Source organism: Sceloporus occidentalis, unplaced genomic scaffold, assembly GCF_023333645.1.
Source record: "Sceloporus occidentalis isolate IW3139 unplaced genomic scaffold, rSceOcc1.0.p SCAF_3, whole genome shotgun sequence".
NCBI classification, from domain to species: Eukaryota; Metazoa; Chordata; class Lepidosauria; order Squamata; family Phrynosomatidae; genus Sceloporus; species Sceloporus occidentalis.
The window spans coordinates 116,927,193-116,950,915 of NW_028316983.1; the positions used below are offsets into that span (position 1 = coordinate 116,927,193).

Below are 23,723 nucleotides of genomic sequence, written 5' to 3' on the forward strand. Positions count from 1 at the left end.
CCAATGTAGGTGGATTAGAGCTGTATTGTTCCCTATGGAAAATCTGCATTCTTTTTGGTATGCTAACATCTTAACCCTATAAGTAAATCAGTTGGGTTCCATGGACTTACTCACATTTAAGTGGCATAGGACTGTGTTTTTTAGTATTTAAGGAACCATGGAAGTCTTAATTGTTTTTGCTTGAAGTTTCACAATAGACAGTATAAAGTATCAGTAATTGTAATAGTCCAGCAACAGAAGAATAGTTGTTAAATAAACTTTGGCAACCAGGAGGAAAAACAAGCCCACGTTATGATTAATGCTTTGCCATTGCAAAGCACATTTTCTCCCTATGCTTCAGCACATTTTTTTCAGAGAATGGTATTATTACTCTCTGTGTTCTAAATGAGGAGGCAAAGATTAAGGGACCCACCCAAGGCTCTGCTACTGAGTCAGTGTCAGAGATGAAGGCTAAATCTGCATCCCAGTATTACTTGGCGTGGCTTTTAATTTGCATTGTTTGTGGTGCCTTCATCTGGCTTTGCTTGCTCCTTCTTACCCTCTCATATTGTTAGTGCATCTCCTATTTCTGCATGCCATGTCCTATATTTCAGGTCAGTGATTTTTTTGGAGTTGCAGAAATGGCATATGGTAGCCTGTCAGCTTCCTTCTATGAAAATTTGTCTAAGATCTATAGAAAAAGTATCCTAAAACCTCACTGATAAACTAGTATCCCACTTGCCCCAAAGGCTGGGTACTAATATTTTAAAAGATAATACTGTAACAATGTACAGTGGGCCCTTGGTATCTGCTGGGTTTGGGTCTAGGACCCCCCATGGATACCAAAATCTGTGGATGCTCAAATCCCATTATATACAATGGTGTAGTAAAGTGGCATCCCTTATATAAAAAATGGCAAAATCAAGGTTTGATTATTGGAATTTATATAAATATATTTAGTATTGTCAAGGTGTGAATGACTGAATCTGTGGATTTAAAAAATCTGTGGCTATGGAGGGCCAATTGCCACAAAAATAATCTGCAAGAAGGAACAATGGATTCAAACTACAGGAAAAGAGATGCCACCTAAATATTGAGACGAACATCCTGACAGAAAGAGCTGTTTGACAGTGGAAGACACTCCCACGGAAAGTGATGGAGTCGCCTTCTTTGGAGGTCTTTGAACAGAGGCTAGATGGCCATCTGTCGGGGGGGCTTTGATTGTGATTTCTTGCATGGCAGAATGGGATTGGATGGATGGCCTTTGTGGTCTCTTCCAGCTCTTATGATTCTATGATTCTAAGCTGAGTAAAGTATTCCACTTCCCAATTAAATATTTGTATGCTTCACCAATTTGTCTTTCATTAAGATAGTATCTGATCAGGTTTTGATTGATGAATTTCTGATATTGGGTACCATCACCAAGAACGTGCTTCCCCTTTTCCTGTTGTCCACTGACATTTCGACCAGAAATTGGCCCTTCAGTTGGGTCTGCCATCCCTGAATAAATCCCAACCCACAATGCTTGTACTGTCCTCTTTTACCCTATTTAATAAAAATTCTCCAGCCCCATAATTCTAAGTGGTAAGGAGCAACTATCCACCTTTGGTCAATGATCTCAGTGTCTATAGAAAGTGTCTTTTAAGAGTGTCTCTTAAGTGTCCCTGTTGAAGTGAGGGATCAAAAGCATAGCAGTGATGAAATTCAATTTTTAATGACCAAAAAATATCTTGGTATTCAGTAGTAAATATAAAGCCTTCAAATGCTATAGCATAGCTATAGCTTTTCATAGTGTCCAAGTCCTTGTTGAGGGTTGATGCCATTGATTTTTTCCTCCCAAACCACTTTTAGAAGTCATGTATTTTGAAATGATTCAAGTGTGATAAAGAAATATAATGTGGGGAATTACAGTGATGGAATGAAGACAGAAAACCCTTTGAGCAATATGAATTTGCATGAACCAGCAAGACGTAGTGGTTTGAGTGTTGGACTACAACTCCAGAGACCCTGGGTTCGATTCCCTGCTGGGTGACCTTGGGCAAGTCACAAGCTCTCAGCTTCAGGGGAAGGCAATGGCAAACCTCCTCTGAACAAATCTTCCCAAGAAAACCCCATAATAGATTTGCGTTAAGGTTGCCCTAAGTCAGAAACGAATTGAAGGCACATGACACACACACACACAAACACATGAGACATAAACAAATATCAATTTTTGCTCAGATTTTGTTTCTCTTCATTATGTTGTATTTCTGTGGAATTCCTCTTCTTTTCATGTCCTACAGCATACATATCTTCAGCAATATTAGTAATTCTGTATATTTCCATTAAGGGTTAAAGAGAGTGTAAATGGTTAGTAATCACAAGATTAACTGAAACTTGAATTTATTAGCTTTGAGGTGCTAAAGGAGCCCAACAGAGAGGCACACTTACGCCAGTTGACATTCATGTGTTTAAGCATATCTAGTTCTGAACTGGATGCGGTCAATTATTACTCTCATTGTAACACTGAAGTAATTGTAGTGTCTTAATTATCACACGGAGGACAGGATGTCATTGTCCCGTCCCTGTCCCATCCTTTCCACACAGTTGTGAGAAGGACTTTCAGATGATGTTGCTCTTAACCGGACATTATCCCGTCCAGAAAGGGCAAATTACAGGGATTGCACAAAAGCCTTTCAAATGGTGTCGCACTGATCCTACCATTGTTCCATCATTGTCCCGTCATTGAAGTGGCATTGCCTAGCATTTTGTATTAATGGGACTTCGCATTAATTGAATGCTGCTTCAATGACAGGATCAGGGCTACATTATGAAAGGCTTTCGCGCGATCGCTGTCACGGACAGGATAAGGACAGGGGAGCAATCCAACCCTATCCCGTCTCTGTACGTTAATCTCCTTTGCCAGCACTTCCTGATTTGCAAGAATAAATGCTTCCAGTTCTACTTGTGCTTCCCATAACTGCAATCATAATTATTCACATAATTTCAGTGCTTCCTATCTGTGATGGTTTCTTTTGTCTTGTTCCTTTTCTTCTTCCATGGCTCCTTCATTCACGTCATTCTGGGGAAACGTTTCAGGAGAGCTAGTTATGGTTCTCCTGAATTTGGTTTCTTTGAGAGAATTTTCCTGGGTTTGGAGCAGGGACGTAGCCAGGATTTTGGGAAGAGGGGGGTCCAGACTAAGTGCCACCATTATAATGGGGCTTGGGTGCGGTGGCGTGGCAGCACGCACCATTCATTTTATCTAACGGAAGGGGGGGTCCGGACCCCAAGAACCCCCCCCCTTGGCTACGTCCCTGTTTGGAGACTGGCTGGGTGAAGAGAAGCAGGACAAAGAGTGCAAGACTCAGTGGCTGCAGATAATGAGGATGCTGAATACTTGTGGCAGGTCAGTTAACAGCTGTGCACTGGATCCCAGCCCAGTTCAAATCTTGGCATCTGCTGTACAACTGTTTCTATGTCCCATTTCCCCCTCTAGTCTTCAGTAAAATTAACCTAAGCCAGTTGGCAACTACAAAGGGTAGAAACAGTGAAAACATGGGGGGGGGGGGGCTGTAAATTCCTACGTAGCGGGACGAATCCTCTGGAGAGGAGGACATGGTTGGCTTCTTAAGGCTGCTCCTCTTAAGAGTTTTTCAAGGGAAGACATCAAAAAAGGATATGATCTTGTGTTTTGAGGTTGGAAGTGGCGGAAATCTTGGAACTAAGCCTCTTTTGTGGAAGCCACAGAGAAGAAAGAGGTTCATAAACTGGTGGTTTGGATTGGGGTGGCTCATCCATTGGACAATTAGGGTATCTTGCTAACATGGCAGGAGCACAAAAATATGATTACTTAACAGGCACTAACAATGTGGTTGCATTGCCATACACCAATTCTGGTTACCATGATACTGTGCTGCAGAAGAAGAAAGCTTTGGGGTTTCCTAAGAAAATAATTGAAGGCCTGTTGGTGTTTGATACTCTTTTATGGCACGTCTTCTGAAAGGAGTATCAGCACCTCACAAAATTACTAATAGGGAGGGACACCATAGACAACCCACAGATGGCTAATTCCAACATGACATGCCTGACTGGTCCCGAAGAAGTAAAAGATGTAACAGAAACCAATCACAGACACATCTCATTACTTTATGTTAGTAGTATTTGAAAGTAATTTATTCTTTGTTTTTATTTTGCTATGAATTTTATTGTGAAAGGAAGAGAAGGGACGAAAAGATAAAGTGAGTAAATACAATTCAGAACCTCCACTAAGCCATACAATCAGTTCTTTATATCTGGGAGTTGTGTTCCAGACCCCCTGAAGATACCAAAAACCATGGGACCTTAAGCCCTGTTGGTTGTAATGGTGGCACAGCCGCATGCAAGCACTGCCATTGGGGTGAATGAGGCAGCGCCATCCATGGATGCTCAAATCCGTAGATAGTAAGCCCGTGGTTGGGGTGGATGGAGTGTGTTTATTTGTATATAGCTGCTGGTCTGTTTGATGGGCTTTGGCTGTGAATAGAAACGTCAGGGCCAGACTACACCTTATGTGGAAAACCCATTACAGGATCTCAGAAGACACTTTTCTTCTTTAGAAGCAGCCACAGGGTTACAGCACAAAGAGAAGCATGTTATGGACTTCACCCAACCCTTTCTCCCAGAGATGTTATTAGCTGTAGAGCCCCCCCAAAATGCAGCGATTCAGTAATTTTTCTCTCTGAAGCTAATAGCCCCACTATGTATTTACAGAATTTGTTTGTTCAATTTATATGTAAGTTTTCTCCTGGCACAGGACCCAAGGGACAGAAATATGGATGGAGCAACAATGTGGTGGGTGGATGGGTGGGGTGGGGATGGAATTAGGTTCTTCCCCAAAACCATGATCCAAATTGGTTGTGTCTACAGTTGCTTGTGAAAGAAGAACATTCCATCAGGAAATCTAGTCACAGATCTCAATGATATCTTCAGTTAAAATCGAAAATAGTAAGGAAAAATCACTGGACAATTTATTAACTTTTGAAACTTAGCACATTAAGAGACCTCTGTATTTTCATAAAATTCTAGTTTTTGTCATAACATTTGATCCACCTCTAAAATATTTCTTACAAATGGTTCTGGGGGGTGGAGGATCCTTGTGTCACTTTTGCATGCATCTCTCATCCAGTGCCCTTAAACAACTAGTCACATGTAACATAAAGAGTTATTCATTGCTCTGCATTTTTATCATGCGCGTGCCAGATAAATGTGCGTATGCGTGTGTGTTTTTAAATAGGATCTGAGACTAATGGTATGATATCCAAATAGCTAAATTTAGTGACTACATTCTTGTAGGGTTATCAACTGTATCTGGTCCTGATCCCACCCTTGTCATAAATCTCACCCACTGAGATGTGCGTGACTCATTCAGTTGCCTGGGCTACAAACTGCAACACCTCGAGTTGGGCTTGCACACTCCACTGAGGCACTGGAAGGCAATGAACAACAGTGACACTTAAGGCCATAGATCAGGTCAGCACCCAATCAATCCTTCAGCATAGTGCTCCTCCCAGTCAGTGAGCTCCTAAGATGTGTTAATTGGTTTTAACATGTGCTTGTGTGCCTTCAACGTAGCCTGTCTTCATTATGATTTTGTTTATTGGCTGGCCCTATTGTCCTCCCAGGACTCCACCCGGACATTCAGAACAACAGGTTCTGCTAGCTGTAGGAAGACAGAATTGGTAGGTGGCAATTAAAATTACAAAAGATGATAAGAGGCTAAGGAAAATCTCTGTCTTGCAGGTGGCTGTGGCAGCCAGAAATAGTCTACAAAAATGACGTACCTCCAGTGCTGTATAAACTCATGTATAAGTCTTGAAATTTTAGTCAAGAAATTGACCCCCAAAAACATGTGTTGACTTATCCACGGGTCAGTGTAAATAAAGTACTTTAACTCTTATTAAAAAAGAAACCTTCCCCTGGTGAAAGGGGTGTCCTGGATGTACTGACCCCCCCCCCACCTTTACTCTCTCATCCATCCAGTCTTTAGTCTGAGCACAAACAGTTATGTCTGCTGGAATTTTGTAAGTTGTTTGGCATTGTTTTCCTTTGCTTCATCCTTTAGATCCTTTGTTACATGCCCCTACATTTTACCCTTGACTAATCCACTGGTCATATCAAAATCCATAATTGTGGCCCCAAAACCTGCCCTCGACTTATACATGAGGTCGATTTATAGTTGAATATATGTGGTTGTGATGGTGCTGTTGCCCCAATCAGTGCTTTCTGGCTCTAGGACTATGTGAACTGTTCAGTGATACTACAAGGAAAGAGAGAGAGAAAGATGGAGATAGAAGGGGAGGGGGGTTTATAAAATGACAAAGCAGTGAGTAACTTGAGAATACTGTATGTATATCCCAGGCTTTTATGGGCAATAGAAAATGGTATCTGGTCAGAGAGAGAAGGAAGTGAGAGCAGAGAGAAGAATTCAAATGAGACAAGGAAACTACTGATTGCAGAACCAACGCAATAAAGAATCATGCAGAGTATTAAACGCACCCTCAAAGGAACAGGACTCCCTCCCCTTTGCAGGGTCTGAGTACATGCAGGAATGTTCTTAAAGTGCTTGCTCAATCTGCTTGCTTTGTGTATACCAGGGGCTTTTCTTTTCTTTTTCTTTTGGCAGCCTCAGTGAAACACATTGACTAGGGAGTTTATCACATTTTTTTAAAAAGCAGCTTACCCCTTCCATTTTATAGTCGCTTACGAGATGCAGCTAGGAATTATCACACCGAAAATGCCGCTGATGCCTCCACCCGACTGCATCCCATTTATATCCCATCTGCCAGATGCTCTTAGCCCACCATTTTTCAAGAGTGGGAAGCTCCCGACTTTGCAAGTCGGCCAGCCGATCACAGCTGGGAGCCGGCATTTAGGAGGAATGCAGTCAGGTGCGGCATCAGCAGCGATAATTCCTGACTGCATGCTGTAAGTGACTGTAAAATGGAAGTGGTAAGTTGCTTTTTTTTAATGGAATAAACTCCTAGGATGATCCATTAATGAGAAGGAAACGGAACTAGTATCCTAAGAGTAACCATGCAGATATCACAGTAGCTCTGCCCCTAGCCTGACACCTCTTCTAGTGTTGCAACTCCTTGTGCCCTTCGGAGATCCTAGAATTTAGCAAGGGGGATTGTCATTTTGTTTCTGCGTTGGGGACAGCTCTGTACTTGTTCCTTCCCTGAACAGACAGCTTTCCTTAGTAATGATGTGAATTGAAAACAGGCCAGATGCTCCACATAGGCTCTTGCTTGTCATAGAGCCAATCGAATTACCTACATGTTTACTAGAAATTTGCTCTGATCGTGCAAAGCTAGGAAGTCACTCTGAGAGAGAGGACAGCAGGAAAAGTAGAAATCTAAACCTTATAGCCATCAAATTTAGTGCAGAAAGGTTTGAGATGTGGAATTATAGCCACTGACCAGGATTTCATGCTCTCAAATAAGTGAGATTGGAGCATGAAGCCCAGTCACACTACACAAACATAGGGCTGTATTCTAGTTTAACTGCCATGGCAACATCCTATTGAATCCTAGGAGGAGCTCCTTGGCTGAGAATTTTAAATGCCCCTTGCTAAACTGCATATCCCAAGTTTCTATGGGAGGCTGCCATGGCAGTTAAAGTGGAATATTGCTATAAATGTGTAGTGGGAATGGCCCTATGTTTGACTCTCTCCTCTTGTCATGTCACATAGTACCAAGATCACCCAAATGTTTAGCATCGGCAGGGAGGTCATTATTAATTTTGCCTACTTGGAGGTACTTTTAAAAAAAATGGAAACACAGAATACATTGTGTTAAAATAACAAGGACAATGTAATCAAGTAGGACACAACATTGGAATCAGTTCTAGAATAATAAATGAATTATTACAAAACTGAGTAAATTTTTTAAAACACCAATATATCAAGCAAAAGGGAAAACATGTAAGACCCTGTAAAGTTGGTGCAAAGATGTCTATGAATGGGAGCGCTCATCCATAATAATTATCTTAGCAAGCCAAATCTACAAAACAGCAATATCTTTATTCGCCAGATGAAAACTTGCAAATCTCCACTGGCTTCTTCATCAGGATAAGATGTTGAAAATCAAATAGGAGAAAGAAAGAAAATCGACGATGTTGTAGTCCTAGGCTTATGTTTTGTTAGGATGTTGTTATAGTTGTTCTTAGTTGAGATGGTACCAAGTGATAATCATGTTGATAGAGGCCATTCCTCCTCCATGGCCATGTGGGCTCCGGGGGACAAAGAGTCTGTCTCAATGTTTCTTAGATGTCATCATTTAGTACATTTCTGACTGAACATTCCCAAGGAGACTCAACTAAATAGGAATTTTGGTTGTCCGATTTGCCTGATCATTTCAGGCTAGGATTCAGACCTCCTAGTCTAGTTTTAGGGGGACTTGGTCCTTCCCTGAACAGACAGCTTTCCTTAGTAATGATGTGAATTGAAAACTGGCCAGATGCTCCACATAGGAGCATCTGTTCCCTTCCCCACCACATTCTGGGGTCCTTGTTCACAAGGAAAGCATTGGCCAAGACTTGGAAAGCATCACCTCCAAAAGTGTTTTATTCTTGGGAGAATTCAAAGATATAGCCATATCAATCTGTAGAATCAGTATGTAGACAGATCTTGTAGCAGGTTTGAGACTAACTGAAAGAAAGAAGTTGGCAGCATGAGCTTTCGTAGACTTCAGTATATGCATCTGAGAAAGTCAACTGAAGTCTACGAAAGCTTATGCTGCCAACTTCTTTCTTTCAGTTAGTCTCAAAGGTGCTACAAGATTATTCTTGGGAACTCAATAAACCTCTTTAGCTTCCCCTAGAGGACAAAGCATGGCATTGAGAAGCAAGTCTTCACAGCTTGGCATATGGAAACGCACACATGGAGTCTGTCTGTAGTCTCTGCATTCGGACACTGTCTCTGAATACTTTTTTTTAATCACAAGCTTTTATCACAACTGATGCATATCCTATCTGCATCTGCCAAATCAGTTTAAAGCATGATGCATCCAAAGTACAATACTTTTAAAGTTATATAAATGATCTGTGGTTACATTGTTTTCTTCTTAGTGAGCTGTAACTGATGTGGCACTTCATTCCTTAATTTTTATCAGTTGTCATTTCAAGCCTTTGCTGCTGTTAGCAGCATGGAGTCATAGCCAGCGTGCTGTAGTGGTTTGAGTGTTAGACTATGACTTGGAGACCAGGGTTTGAATCCTCAATCATGGAAACCACTGGGTGACTTTGGGTGAGTCACAGTCTCTCAGCCTCAGAGGAGAACAAAAGCAAATCCCCTCTGAACAAATCTTGCCAAGAAAACCCTGTGATAGGCCTTAGGATAGCCATAAGTTGGAAACAACTTGAAGGCACAAAACCACAACAGCAGCAAGTATGGTGTCATCTGCTATATGTATGTTCTGAGTGCATAATACCAAGCAGTTGCTCTCGTGCCCGGGTCTCACATGTCTGTGCGGTGTTCATGTGTGGGAGGGAGAGAATTATGGTCCACTTTGTGGTTCTCTCACAACACCCCCTTATCCTCAGCCCTGACCTTGGACTGGACACAAATGCAATTTGTGGTTTTCCTTTGAAGTCACATCAGAGGCTTTGAGCGGCTACATTAAAGAAAAAAGTGACCCAAACAGTTTATGCTCATAGTTAATTGGTGGCATAACAATAGTGATAAAGAGGATGAATAAACCTTCCAGGAAAGTCAGAAGATATTTTCACATTGTGTTCCATGTTGGGCATAGGATGGGTTCTTTTATTGCTTAATCAATATAGCTAGAAGGCAATTCCTACTACTGGCAGCAGAAAATTCAGATTCATGTTCCCCCTCCAGGTTCAAATATGCTCTTGTGATTCTTCCTCAAGGTGCGATCAAGAAACATCAAGGCACCACTTACTTTTATTATGGAAGCCAGGATGTCCTATCCCCACAATTTATAACATTTCATACACCACAGTCCCCATAAGCCACTTTTACTACTTCTTGTCATGATTCAGCTGTTGTTGATGTTAACTGCCATCAAGTTGACTTTGACTTCTGATGATCTTATGAACAAGAGACCTCCAAGTCACACTAGCATCAACAGTCCTGCTCAGGTCTTGCAGAATCAGGGCCGTGGCTTCCTTGACTGCGTCTATCCATCTGGAATGTGGTCTTCCTCATTTCCTGCTACCTTCTGCCTTACTAAGCATTGCCTTTTCTGCTGTGTCACATCTTCTCATGATATGGTCAAAGTATAGCAGTCTCACTTTAGTCATCTTGGCTTCTAGGGAGAGTTCAGGCTTTATTTGTTCTAGGAACCATTTAAATGTCTTTTTGCAGTCCACAGTATCCATAGAACTCTTCTCAAGTATCACATTTCAAATGAGTTGATTTTCTTCCTATCAGCTTTCTTCACTGTCCAGCTTTCACAGCCATATATGAAAGTGGAAAAATGATGGCATGGACAGTCCTAACTTCAGCATTCAATGATTTATCTTTACAGCTACCCTTCTAAATCCTAATCTTATTTCTTCACTGCAGTCTCCATTCTGATGAATGACTGATTCAAGCTACAGGGAAACTTGAATAAATAATAATAATAATAATAAAGTTTTTATTTATATACCGCACCTTCCTCAGATCAGGGCGGTTTACACAAGTTACAATTACACATACAATGCATTAAAAACAAACACCATACAGTATACAATAAAATAAAGGGAATGGTGAGGGGGGAGGGAATCAGGTCCAGCATTCTTCTCTCCCTCTGAGGCCTGGACCAAGGCAGATGGACCGGAGGGAGGGCTCTTCTTCTTCAGGCTAGCCCCTGATGGTGCTGGGCCAGCCTTCTCTCTCCCCCAGAGGCCGAAAGATGACAGTTAGGGAGGGAGGAGCCTCTGTCTTCAGGCTGGCCCCTGATGGTGCTGGGCCAGCCTTCTCTCTCCCTCAGAGGCCGAAAGATGACAGTTAGGGAGGGAGGAGCCTCTGTCTTCAGGCTAGCCCCTGATGGTGCTGGGCCAGCCTTCTCTCTCCCCCAGAGGCCGAAAGATGACAGTTAGGGAGGGAGGAGCCTCTGTCTTCAGGCTGGCCCCTGATGGTACTGGGTCAGCCTTCTCTCTCCCTCAGAGGCCGAAAGATGACAGTTAGGAAGGGAGGAGCCTCTGTCTTCAGGCTAGCCCCTGATGGTACTGGGCCAGCCTTCTCTCTCCCCCAGAGGCCGAAAGATGACAGTTAGGAAGGGAGGAGCCTCTGTCTTCAGGCTAGCCCCTGATGGTACTGGGCCAGCCTTCTCTCTCCCTCAGAGGCCGAAAGATGACAGTTAGGGAGGGAGGAGCCTCTGTCTTCAGGCTGGCCCCTGATGGTACTGGGTCAGCCTTCTCTCTCCCCCAGAGGCCGATTTTCAATGTCTTCATCTTCTAAAGTTATGTAAATCATTTGTGTTTCCATTGTCTTTTTATTTGTTTGGTCATGTAATGGCTTCCCCCTGCTGATCATAGAGCATCTTCTTTCTTGGTTTTTAAATTCCCTTTGATTTCTCAGACATTGTGAAAAAGTCTCTTGTTCTTTTCAGACCTAATTTTCATTATTTCTTTCCTATTATTTAGACATAATGGGAAAACCTGTCCTCTTTCTCAGTAAACAAGGTATAACAAGCTGCAGGGTCATGTTTCATCCCAGCCTTCCTTTTTCATAGCCTTTGGGAAGATTTCATACCTTGATGTGCTATGAAGGGGAAGCTGTGGTCCTCCAGATGTGGGTAGACTCCATTTCCTATCATCCCTAGCCATTGACCACACTGGCTGGATCTGATGGGAGTAAGAGTCCCCAAACCTGCTTTAAACGAACCACAAACTAAATGAAGAATTTAATTTAAAAATGGCAACGAAAGCCTCTGATCTTCCACATGGCCCTAAAGGGAAATGAGCCTGAAGTATGCCCAAAGAGCAGGAGACTATGGTGTCCAGATGTGTTTGAACTGGGTCATGCACAGGCTGACCCACAGAGGTCTCTGTAGATATGAGAGACTGCAGTGTGAAACATGTGGCTCTCCAGATGTTGCCACACCACAACTAATTCTAACATTCCTCTAACATTCTTTAATGCAGCATTCGTGTGTATATAGAACTTAGAATTCAGATTCACCAGCTATTTATTTATGTATGTATGTATGTATGTATGTATGTATCACTTGCGCCAAGGCTCCCAAGGCAATGATGGAAGCTTAGAAGAGATGGGGCCAGGCCAACATCCTTGAGTAGCGAGTTCCACAGTTGAGATGCTGCTACCCAAAAAGCCCTGCTATGTGTACCTAACTTAACTTCACAAGGTGCTGGAACATGCAGCGAGGCCTCCTCTGAAGATGTTTAATTTCTGGCAGGCTCATGGGAGGAGATGGTCTTTCAGATAGCTTGGCCCCAAGTCATTTAGGGCTTTGTAAGTCAACACTACCACCTTGAATTCAGTTTGGAAACAAATTGGAAGCCAGTGCAGTTCTTGCAAAACTGGTGTTATGTGATCTCTAAAATGCATGCCTGACACCAGCACAGCTGTTGGATTTTGGCACTAGCTGCCGCTTCCAAACACTTTTCAGCAGCAGCCCCATGTAGAGTGCATTACAGTAGTCTAATCCGGAGATAACTAAGGCATGGATCACTGTGGTCACTATCAGATCTACCTTCCCCAAGAAAGGGCACAGCTGGTGCACCATCTAAACCAAGGCAAAGGGACACTTGGTCAATTGGCCTTGTATCTTTCTGCACTGCCTCTCTGGGATGGAACAGGGGGCACTGTACTGCAGTGGTTCCAGTCCTTCTTAGAGGGGCAAACTTAGGTGGTGCTGGGGGGTTCCTGTTCAACCCCATTATTAGCCTGTGTGGTCCCCCAGGGCTTGGTTTTGTTCCCCATGCCACTTAACATCTACATGAAACTGCTGAGAGAAGTTATCTGGAGTTTTGGGGTTTGGTGTCATTAGCATGCTGGTAGCAGAACTCACTCTCCATCCAATTCCAAGGAAAGTCTGTTCTAAAGTGTCTGCTGTTGTTGTGAACTGAATGAGAACAAACAGCCTTAATCCAAACAAGACAGAGGTGCTCCAGGTGAGTTGAAAGGCAGATTGTGGAACAGGGATTCAGCATGATGAATGGAGTTAAACTACCTGAAATCTCAGATTTGTAGCTTGGGCAGGCTCTTGGACTCGGATTCTGAAACTGGATGCCCAGGTTTTAGCAGTGGCCAGGAGTGTGTTTGCACAGCTAACTGGTATGTCAGTTGTGCCCCTTCCTTAAGATGCCAGATCTTGCTAGTGACATATACCTTGATTACATCTCTTTGAGATTACCAGGTTGCTGGTTAGGGCAGGTTATAGGGCAAGGATCCACATTGCTGAAACAGTTCCACTGGCAGACAGTGAATTTCCAGACAGAATTAAAAGTGTTGGCTATGACCTTTAAAACCCTGCATGGCATGGGACCAGAGTATGTGAAAGGCCATAGTTTCCTGTATGAGCTTGTCTGAATTTTAAGCTCCTTTTTCTTAGACCCACTCCCATCATGGGCGCCTTTGGTGAGGACATGGGGGGCGGGAAACCACTTGGGTGGCTGCGCCTAAGTTGTGGAACATTCTGTCTTTGAAAGTCTGGCTAGCCCCCTCCCTGCTGTTTTTGCCAGCAGGTATTGTCCTTTTCATTTATGGAGACATGTGGTTTTTAATATGTTTTTAATGGGGGGAAATTATGTAGATCCTCTGTGGTCATTATTTTTGTTTTCTTTATGTTCAGCATTAAACCTGCCTTTGCGCTTTCTTTGACTTTTCTTAGTACTTTTCCCAAGTCTATGATGTTTTTCTGCTTGTAATATGGCGTAATCCACATATCTTAGATTGCCGATGTTTCTTCCTCCTAGCTTCACTCCTTCTCCTTCTAAGTCTAAACCTGCTCTTTGTATGCTTTCTGCATACAAGTTGAACAGGTAGGGACATAGAATACAGCCTTGTCTGACCCCTTTGCCAATTGGGTGCCATTCTGTTTCTACATATTCTGTTTTAACGGTAGTCTCTTGTCCTACATACAGATTTCTCACCAGATTTAGTTCTACTGTGCTTTAAATTATTCTAAGCCACCTTGAATCCTGTGCTGGGAGAAAGGCGGGATAGCAAATAAATGAACAAACAAACAATAGATGAGGCTAAGAAACAGACTGAATTAGCACTGTGTGAGCAAATGTATGTGATTTCAAAGAACAATAAACTATTGGGTAATTTATAAATCAGTTTATTTACAGATTTTATTCTCTTAAAGTACATCTCAAATTAACAAAGATATTTACACTGGTGTACACAGGGACTACCCTGGCTTATTTTACAGTCCATAATTACAAGAACCTTAACACCCTGTAATCTAATGAGCCGTGCTGCACAGGGATGTGTGATTATTGGCTGAAATTGACCTAGAAACCAGTATGACAAGGTTATTTACACACACACACACACTCACACTCACACACAGGAGCAGTTTAGTATCTGCACAATACATTACAGAGGGAAGAAGGGTTTCCCCAAAACGGCTCGGCAAATGTATATAAAAAGGTTCTGCAAAAAATCAAAGGAAAAACTCCTATTTACTTCAACGTATTACAGTACAGGTTTTCCATCTTTGTTTCCTTTTCTACGTTAGATGTCAAATTAGTTCAGCTGATAGTTCTGCTTATCCACATTAACCAGTGTTTGTAAGTACAAAAAACAAAATCCTACAGTTTACATAGAAACACTTTGCAAGTGTCAACTGTTTTTGCAGCTGGAACATAAGTAGTCAGTTCTGTTAAAGTACCAAAAGTGATTGAAAAAAATCTTTGTGGTGCAGTTACTTCAATGGTCTCTGAATGCTGTGCTATGGAATTTCTTTAGTGAACACACACTTTTATTCAAGTATTGCAAAAAATGCTAAGGCCACGTTTTCAAAGATCCTCAATGGGTCCTCTCCCCACCCATAACAAACAGGCCACAAAATCTTGCTGTTGTTTTCCAAAAAGTTAAGATAGTGAAAAGCCTAAGGGACTTTTCATTGGGAATTTTTCCTATCCAAAACTTTTTTTTTAATGAATGGGAATTATACATGAGTACAGTTGCGCTTTTATCTAACTCCTTCCTATTTAAATTGGACTTCTGCAGGAAAGGTTTAGCAAACCATGTCTCATCTTCTATAGATCAGGAACAACTGTTGCTTTTTCTATTTGTATAATACTTGTTTTGCCTTGATCTCAGAAAGGAACAACGGGAAAACATATAGCTCAATCCATATTTTCCAGCTGTGCTATGGTTTCTTTTTAGGCTCAAAATTGTCAAGTCCCATATTCATCTCCAATGTGAATTCTGCGGGACATAACGTAATTCAAGTGTATCTCAGGACAAAGAATGACAATCTTTGTCATCTGTTGCAACTCGAGTTTCTTGTCCTGTTTCAACATTCCACCCTGAACTATGATGTAAAAAGAACAATTCCCCAGTGTCCTCAGTGGACTCCAAGTTAAAGGCCACATTTTCATGTAATATATATATATATGCATATACAGAATAGTTATTCCCACATCTCATTAACAGCAGAAAGGAAACATGTCTCACTCAGAGATATGTAAGCTTATGCTTTTGGAGCTCACAAATCTTTGGGTGTATAAGGCATGTTTTTAAAGATATGCTATACATTTTTCCAAGGATGCAAACACAGAGCCTCTCAGGGTGAACTAGAGGTAATCTAATGCATTCTCATAATATGTGCCCACCTTTTTGTGTCTGAGACCAGAAGAATGATCCTCCAGCTTTTAATTTTCTATTGTAAAAACTGCAAGAATAAGCCAACATTTCTAGGAAAGAAAGCTATGACTTTGTATAGGCTGTTGCTGCAAAGAGGTGGAATAGTTTAAAGTGGAGGTCATGGCTTGCTTCACATGAATCAACAGACTTCACTAATTTCAAAAGGCAAATCTCCAGCCCTTTTCAATGCCTTGACAAAATGAGGCTTCTATATTATAAACCCCATATTTGTGACAAGAGCTTTAGGATGTGCAGTGTATCATTATTGCTATTGTTTCTAGTAGCCTCAAGAATGGCAATGCCATTATCTATGCATCCATCAGTTTATGTGTGTTTTTTCCATATACTTGAATGCTCCCTTGGTTCATACCAAGCTTAAAAAAATCATAGGCTCAGAAGTGGTAAAAACCTAAGACACTGTGATAAAATGGCATCAGGCCTGTTAAAAAATACAATAGCTTTGTTTGGGAGTTTAAAATCTATTAAAGTAATCTCTGAGGCCCAACAACTCACTCCACTACATCTTTCCTAGCTCTTAAAGTGAAATAGATACACTAACAAGACATGCTGGGTATTTTCACTGCCCTTTTGTTCTTTTAGTTTTTATAAATAAGACTAGCCATAGAAAATGTAAAAATGAGATGCTGGCAATGCCACATACGAGGGTTTCTTTGTTTGGATGCCAACCATTTTCTCTGTGCAGCCCTAGATATAAGGAGCCACCCTGGTAGTGTGTCATTGTGCAAAAGGCAAAGAAATCACAAAAAAGGTTTCAAAAGAAGAGACCAATAAAGGAGTATTGGCAGAGGTATGTTCAGTTGGAAGCCCAAGAAACTAGATGAGATAAAAGGGGAAAGGATATAGCTCTTTCCACATGCACCTCTCAGTTCATAATAGTCTTTGGAGTGCCTCCTCCTATGCTTCCAAGTGCTGTCTCCACATTAAGACATGCCAAGAGATTTTGAATCAGCTCTGATTCATATCAAGTAAACCAGATTTCAAATTAAGGCATCAGCATTCAAGTCTAGATAATCTGTGACCCCTTGGAAAAACATAGGACAGGAGGAGGAGGAGGAGGAGGAGGACACTATGTTGACAGCAGCTGTGTCCTGTGGGAAATCTTGGAGGATGTGGAGGAGGAGGGGAGATGATGTTTTTAACGCCCACCAAGGTGCTCCCAACTGAAAATCTAACAGTTTCAGATGGTTTCCGCTCCATCCTGCCCCTTTTCTATCCCACAGTGGAAAACATACACTTGGATCTTTACAGATTCCCTCTGTCTCTTTAAGATGGAGTTTTTGCACGAAGACTATGCATTTCTATTTTTGTAAGACAGATACACCTTGTGTAGATTCTGGAGTTTAAATCCTATAGTAGTGCAATTAGTATAGCACTAGACATTTTCTAACATATGTGTTACAAAATAAGTTAAAAGAAATTCTACATGCATACAAAACAAGTCCAGAGTTAAGCACTGGGCATCACTTTCTTTGGTACATACCCTCCTGACCCTACATAGTTCAAGTAATGGCTCCATCAATACGTTAGAGTAGGGTGGTAAACAAGGGAGGAAGTAAAGGGATCAAAGGCCTAAATTTGCAAGCAATTTCCCCCCCAATTCTCACATGTTCAGAGCCTGAGAGAATCCTGAGTACCCACTTACTTATAAGTAGCTTGGTAGTTCACTGAGGGAAGAATGAATATAGTGGAAAACTAGAAAATTAGCCCAGATTAATATTCTGTGACAGCATTTCATTCTGCCCCAAGACATTAGGAATACATCTTCAACCAAATACATATTTACCTCAGTGTTTCTTGCATTAATCTACTTGCATTGTCTAGGCCCACATTTTGAGACAGAAAGATGAAAATGAATAGTAGACAGAACAAAATCAATGGCTGGTGACAAATATATGTTTGGACTGTTATATACATGAATATGATAGGCAAGAACATTAACTATAGTTAAAAAGCAGACTAGAACAGCAGTTGTTAAAATGAAGAAAAATGTTTACTAATGGCTTTGCTGTCCCTATAACAAGACTGCCACAACAGCAACAAAAGACAGATGCCAACTCTTATGATGACTTGGCAATAAGTGTGAATTGGAAGGGGGGAAAAAAAGATAGGGGGAAATTGTGTGGAAAAATCCAGTGTAAACTCTTCAAAGGCAGCATGGGAAGGGAGGGATGTTATACCATGTTCTTCTCAGCCTATTTTAAAATTACATTGTACTCCAGAAGTAATAATTGTGTGGCTCTTCAGACGTTGTTGAACAGCAACTCCCAGCACCCCTGACATGCTAGCTAGTGCTGCTGGGTGTTGCAGTATAACAGCATCTGCAGGGCTATACAATTCCCATTCCTGCTGAACTCCAATAACAGACTGCTATAACAAAAGTATAGATCTGATGTCACACAAGCAGCAGCTTCTCCTGTTTTTCATTAATCTGGTTAAGGACTTCAATGGTCTCTCTGATTAAGGCCTCAAAAATTCCATCCGCCAGTTGCATCTTCACATATAGCTCATCTTCATCATAGTTCACCCACTGAGCTTCTTCTTCATGTAATTCTTGAACCTAGAATTTAGGAGACGGAAGGAGAGTCACTATTATTATATATACATTCATGCAAATATAAATAATAAGCATAATGTTTTTAAGATTATGTAAAAATATTTTTGTACGTTTTTTTTAAAGGTAGCTGCCTTTAATTTTTCTATGAAGGCTTCCATGAAAACATGCAACATAACAAAAATGGCCAGTTATATTTTACTTTCAAATCAAGCCTTGGGATTTCTAATAAGCAATGACCACATTCATTCCAAGACTGCTACTCAAATTTCAGTAGACTTTAAGTCTTAACAATGAATAATTTTTAGTCTCATCTATACTGTGCAAAGTATTAAGATTACAGCATGAGAGGGCATATTTATATCCACTAAAGGAGAAGGGTTGGCAATAACAGTGTGACTGGGGATCAGTTTTCTGCCCAGACCCCTCTTGGTGCTGCACAAATTGCCAAAAATGGCAACAAAGCAACAAATCCCAGGTGGAAAAAAAATCCAGGAGGGGCTGCAACTACACTTCTGGTTGTTGTTGTTTTTTGGGGGGGGGGAAGGGGAGAAGAAGACAAAGATGTTAGACAGTGTAGGAGGACCTTAAAACCTATGTAAAATGTGTACTGCCATTGCTGGAGGCTTCTAAGAGGGGTAGTTCACCCTTCGTCCCCTGGAGAGACAAAGATCACACTTTACCAACCTCCATTTCAGATGATGGAACAGCAAACTCCTCCACTTCCATAAACAGCCATTCTGTTTTCACTATAGAAACTAAAATCCTGAACAGTCTTTGACTGTGACACTCATCATTCTTGCTTCTTTCAGGACCTTTCTAGGCAGTATTAGTGCACTGACCAGTAATATAAGTGAACCCAGGATTTTAGGTCAATTTTTGGGCATAAACTTTTTGACTTACAGTTGAGTATATATGGTAGGCAAGCCAGCAGGGAAGGGCAAATCATCTTTGGCTTGGCTAGTAAGGGCAGTCCAAAGACTTTGTTCTGACTATGCATGAAGTTCAGCAAAAAAAGTTTACATATTTAGAAGTTAAGAGACTCTACTAAATCTATTCTTTTGGGAAAAAATGGAAGTGCTTAATTTTAATTCCATCATATCCATTGTGATTTATGGACAAGCACATAAGAGTAAATAATTGTTGATACACATATGGACTCTCAATTTTTTCTTCCTGAGATCTAACACATAAAGCTCCCAGCTACTAATTTCTGGATACAATGTACAACTTTAAGGTGGTTACTAACCAGTATATGATCCACTCTGTCCCGTTTTTTGCGTCCAAATTTCATCATTTTCTGCCAGTCTGTTTTATTGTTTGGTTCCTTTTTCAGATTCAAGAGTTTTAGCACTTCATTTGCTATGAAAGTCTAGAGTCAAGAAGATACAAACAAAAGTAAAACTTATTTGGGAAAAAGACATTTCTCTTATTTACAGCATCATATTTATCAGTATTACCTATACTTATACACTGCCGACACAAAATGCATACTGGAAAATCCAGTGTTTTCTTCCCCCCCCCCCCCCCTTTACTGTCTCAGAACCTATTGATATTTAAAGATCAACTGAAAAGAGAGATAGTAGAGAAATAAAATATAGAAATTTGATATCTTATTTAGTTATGGCTGAGAAGCTAGTGCTGTCAAGAAAATGGAAAACCAATGAAATTCCAACATGTATGGAGTGGTTGCTAAAAGTGATGGAAATGGCTCAATTAGATAGATTAACGAGTTTAGTGAGAAGAGAACAAAAGTTTTTACAGATAATACTGTTATTAATATCTGTACTAAAGTGATACTGAAGGAATGTGGGATAGTAAATTGGTAAATAGTTTTGACTAAAAAGAAAAATAGAAGATAAGCAGAGGAGATGTAAAGTACTATTACAGTTAAGAAACCCAATTAAAAATAGGCAGGTAGTCTTGTTTTGTTTTGTTATGGGTTGTTTATGTTTTTTCTTTGTATTCTTTTTAAAGGGGGAGGGAGTGGGGGAAGAGATAGGTGTTAAATAACAATTTGATTTCAAGATTTTGGTTATGGGGTGTGTGGTGTATATGTAAGTTTGCATGTTTAATAAAATTTAAAAAACTAAAAAAATGCAGATGATCATGTTGTAAGACTTTCAGTTAATTTTCACAGACAAATATCAAACAGGTTATAGAGAGATTATAATCTATTTCTATACATTTGGGCAGAGGACTAACAGATGAAGCCACTAATCAAGGCAATCTTACCTTTATCTCTTCAAGATCATTTGGATGTTTTACTCGACGGAAGTAACCGGAAGTGATTCTGCAGGGTTTCATCCATATAGGCTGGTTCAAATTTGGATCTTCTGCGAAGATCTCTCTAAAGATCTCTCTTGTTAGATCAAACACAGCCTAAACAAAAACGTAGGAAAAAGAAACATTAATGTTCAAAAAACCACCATCACTCTTGTTTTGATCTCATCTGTCTAGGATGTACACTGTACAGCCTGTTGATTATAGTTTTGCCTGCATAATACAGAGATGAAGATTTTGATTAAGCCCCCAGAATTTATAATCTAGTTTTTCTTCTTGTTGTGTCAGCTCTCTCCCTCACTACTCTAATAGCCCATTTAATCTCTGCTAGGCAGAACAAAGAAAATGCATGGTGAAAAATAAAGTTAAAAAGGAGACATTTCTTCTATTATATTCTTCAAAGATGCTAGAATAAACCAAAAGTAAAACAAGAAAATCAAAGAATTAAAATACCCGAAGCAAGCATAGGATAAGGAAAATAGATGCATCTAGCTCTTCTCCTTGCTATTCTCACAGACCGAGATATAAGAGAAGAAAACATTAACTCTATCCTTGATGTGGCAGATAACAAAACTCTGAAAGGCTACAGCTATTGTCTCCAAAATGAAGACAAATATTATGGTTCACAAAATCCCAGCATTGTCCTAGGTAGTAGAAGAATAAAACCCACCCCGGAGGCTTCCTTGGTCCCAATCTGGAAATTCCTTCTTTCTGAAAGAACTGTGACTTTCCTATGTACTTCTTACATGAATTTGAGAGCACTAATCCTCTGTTGATACCTGTTTGTAGATCTGTTTGCTAACAGCTTCCATGTCATCATCTCTGCAGGAATCACTTATGTCTCTGGGAAGGCTGGTAGCTTGAAGATCGTGTCCCATTTCTTTACACTTCCATAGTTCCTCAGCTGCTGCATATACCAGATCTTCCACTTCTCCTGCAGTATGTGGGACAGCCAAGGGCTCTTCACATGGCTTGGGTGGCACTTTGGGGAGCTCTATCTTGGGCAAAACTGCTGATTCTTCAGCTTGTTTCTGAGGGAGCTTGCGAGAACTCAAGCCAAAATCCTCATCAAACCAATCTTGGTCATCTCCTAATACACTCAAGAACTCCCGGCTAAGCTCCAGTTCTGCCAACCTCTTGGCAAGCTCTTCCTGGCCACTGGCACCAAACACTGGGCTTTCCTGTACAATAAAAAGGTGATTACTACTCAGAGCAGTATTAACTCTTGCCTGTTGTATGCTTCCCATTTCAATACACCAAGCTCATCAAGTGGCGAATATTCCCTATTTCTTTCAATGTATGTGTTAACTGCTCTCAAGACAATCCCGATTTATGGTAACCCCACAACATCCTATCCTCAATAGCTGTGCTCAGTCCTGCAGACTTAGGGCCATGACTTCCTGGATTGAGTCTACCTATCTGGAATGTGGTCTTCCTCTTTTCCTACTGCCTTCTGTCTTAGCAAGTATTACTGTCTTCTTCTTTCAATAGCCAGAGACGTAACAACTGAACGGAAACACAGAGATCTATGTCTTTAAATTCCCTCTCCTCTGCCAATGCGAAAGTGAGATATGCCTATTAACATCTATGGAGAAAGCCAGGATTTTAGTGTGATGGATTGATAAGCAGCATATCTATGTACAAATAAAAGGGAATTCCAAAGATAGGAAAGCTCACTCTAATCTAAGTCTTATTTCCTGTGATTTTAAAAATAACAGCAGTACAATGCTTCTGCATACAAATCAGCAGAAAAACAGAGTTCTACATGCTACTGAACAATCTATTTGGGCTGGGAGTGGAACTTAGTGAGGGAATTTAAATTAGACTGACCAGTGCAAGCAATCGTAGAGAAACTGTATGTGTAATAAAGGCCTGAAAATTAAAACCATGCTCAGTTATATGTCCAGGACTATAATGGCAGAGCTTTGTATACCATCCACTCTGAGTCAAATATAGAGATAATGGACTGAACTCCTACTTAAATTGGCAGTGAAATCTTTATTTCTCCATTGATATCTATGGGCTCTCATAGAGCTCTCATTCAATCCATAAAAGAAAAAGCATGGTCCCTATTGTAAACCTAGGCAATGGGCTTCCTAACTAGAGAATAAAATTATATTTTCTAATCCATGTTACAATTCTGCTATCTAAATAGTGTCATCTTGATGATCCTTGGCAAATATGTTCTCTGTGCATTTTCTCCTCTGTCACTGCTAGCTTGCTTTTGCTCTCCCACTGGACTCAATCAACACCAATATTGGGGTGGAAAGGATAACCATTTAAGAGGCATCTTGTCTTTTTTTTCTTGCCATTCTCATTGGTTACATGCTTGGAAAAAGGAGATGAATAGGCAAAAACAGGAGCAGTAATTGGTAATTTCTGCTAGTTAGTAGCAGGTCCCATGCTTAGATATGGCCTCTGCAGGCACCCAAATATGGCTACTCCTTACACTAGCTTTCTATAAAAACCCAATATCATTAAAAAGAATTTATTTTGCAGAAATGTCATTTATATAGAAGGTTGTGATGCTATACACAGAAACCCTATATGGACATGACAATTGCCTCTGAAACAACAGAGGTCCAGAAACCATCTGTTCTACAGTATGAAAGCCTGCTGTTCATGGTACAGGTTGAGTATCCCTTATCTGGAATGCCAAAATCTGAAATATTGCAAAATCCAAAACTTTTTGAGCTACAACACAAGTAGCATAGTAGGTACCTGTATTGTATTTGTGAGGCTGGAGAGAGACGCAGCTGGAGAAAGACACAAGGAAATCTGAAATGGCAAGAATTTATGTCTCCAACCATTTCACACACCCTCAGTTTCTCTCCAGCCTCATTATGTCTATGCAAATACAGTCACCCCTCCAAGTCTGCAGACTTGAGATTAGTGTCGACTGCCATTAATGTGAATGGGGCACGTGCCCCGCATGCACACACCTTATTCAAGCCTATGGAGCTTGAATATGCACACATTTTGGAACTTGCCGCGGGGGGGGGGGGGGTCTGGAATGGATCCCCCGCGAGTTCCAAGGGCCAAATTGTATTCCAAAATAAAAAAAAAGTCTGAAATATG

The 23,723-nt window shown here is 40.8% G+C and overlaps 1 protein-coding gene across 6 annotated transcripts in view; it reads right to left on the reverse strand.

Annotated features, from left to right (window-relative positions):
• Positions 1-14,239: 14,239 nt before the first annotated feature.
• Positions 14,240-23,723, reverse strand: part of CEP350 (centrosomal protein 350) — a 94,964-nt gene continuing 85,480 nt past the window's right edge. For all 6 annotated transcript variants that reach the window (XM_089515918.1, XM_089515920.1, XM_089515919.1 and 3 more), the window contains 4 exons: positions 21,425-21,826; positions 20,598-20,744; positions 19,612-19,734; positions 14,240-18,368 (listed from right to left, as the gene is read on the reverse strand). In XM_089515918.1, the coding sequence (XP_089372044.1) occupies positions 18,204-18,368; positions 19,612-19,734; positions 20,598-20,744; positions 21,425-21,826 (837 nt within the window). In that variant the 3' untranslated portion in view covers positions 14,240-18,203. The remainder of the gene's footprint in view (positions 18,369-19,611; positions 19,735-20,597; positions 20,745-21,424; positions 21,827-23,723) is intronic.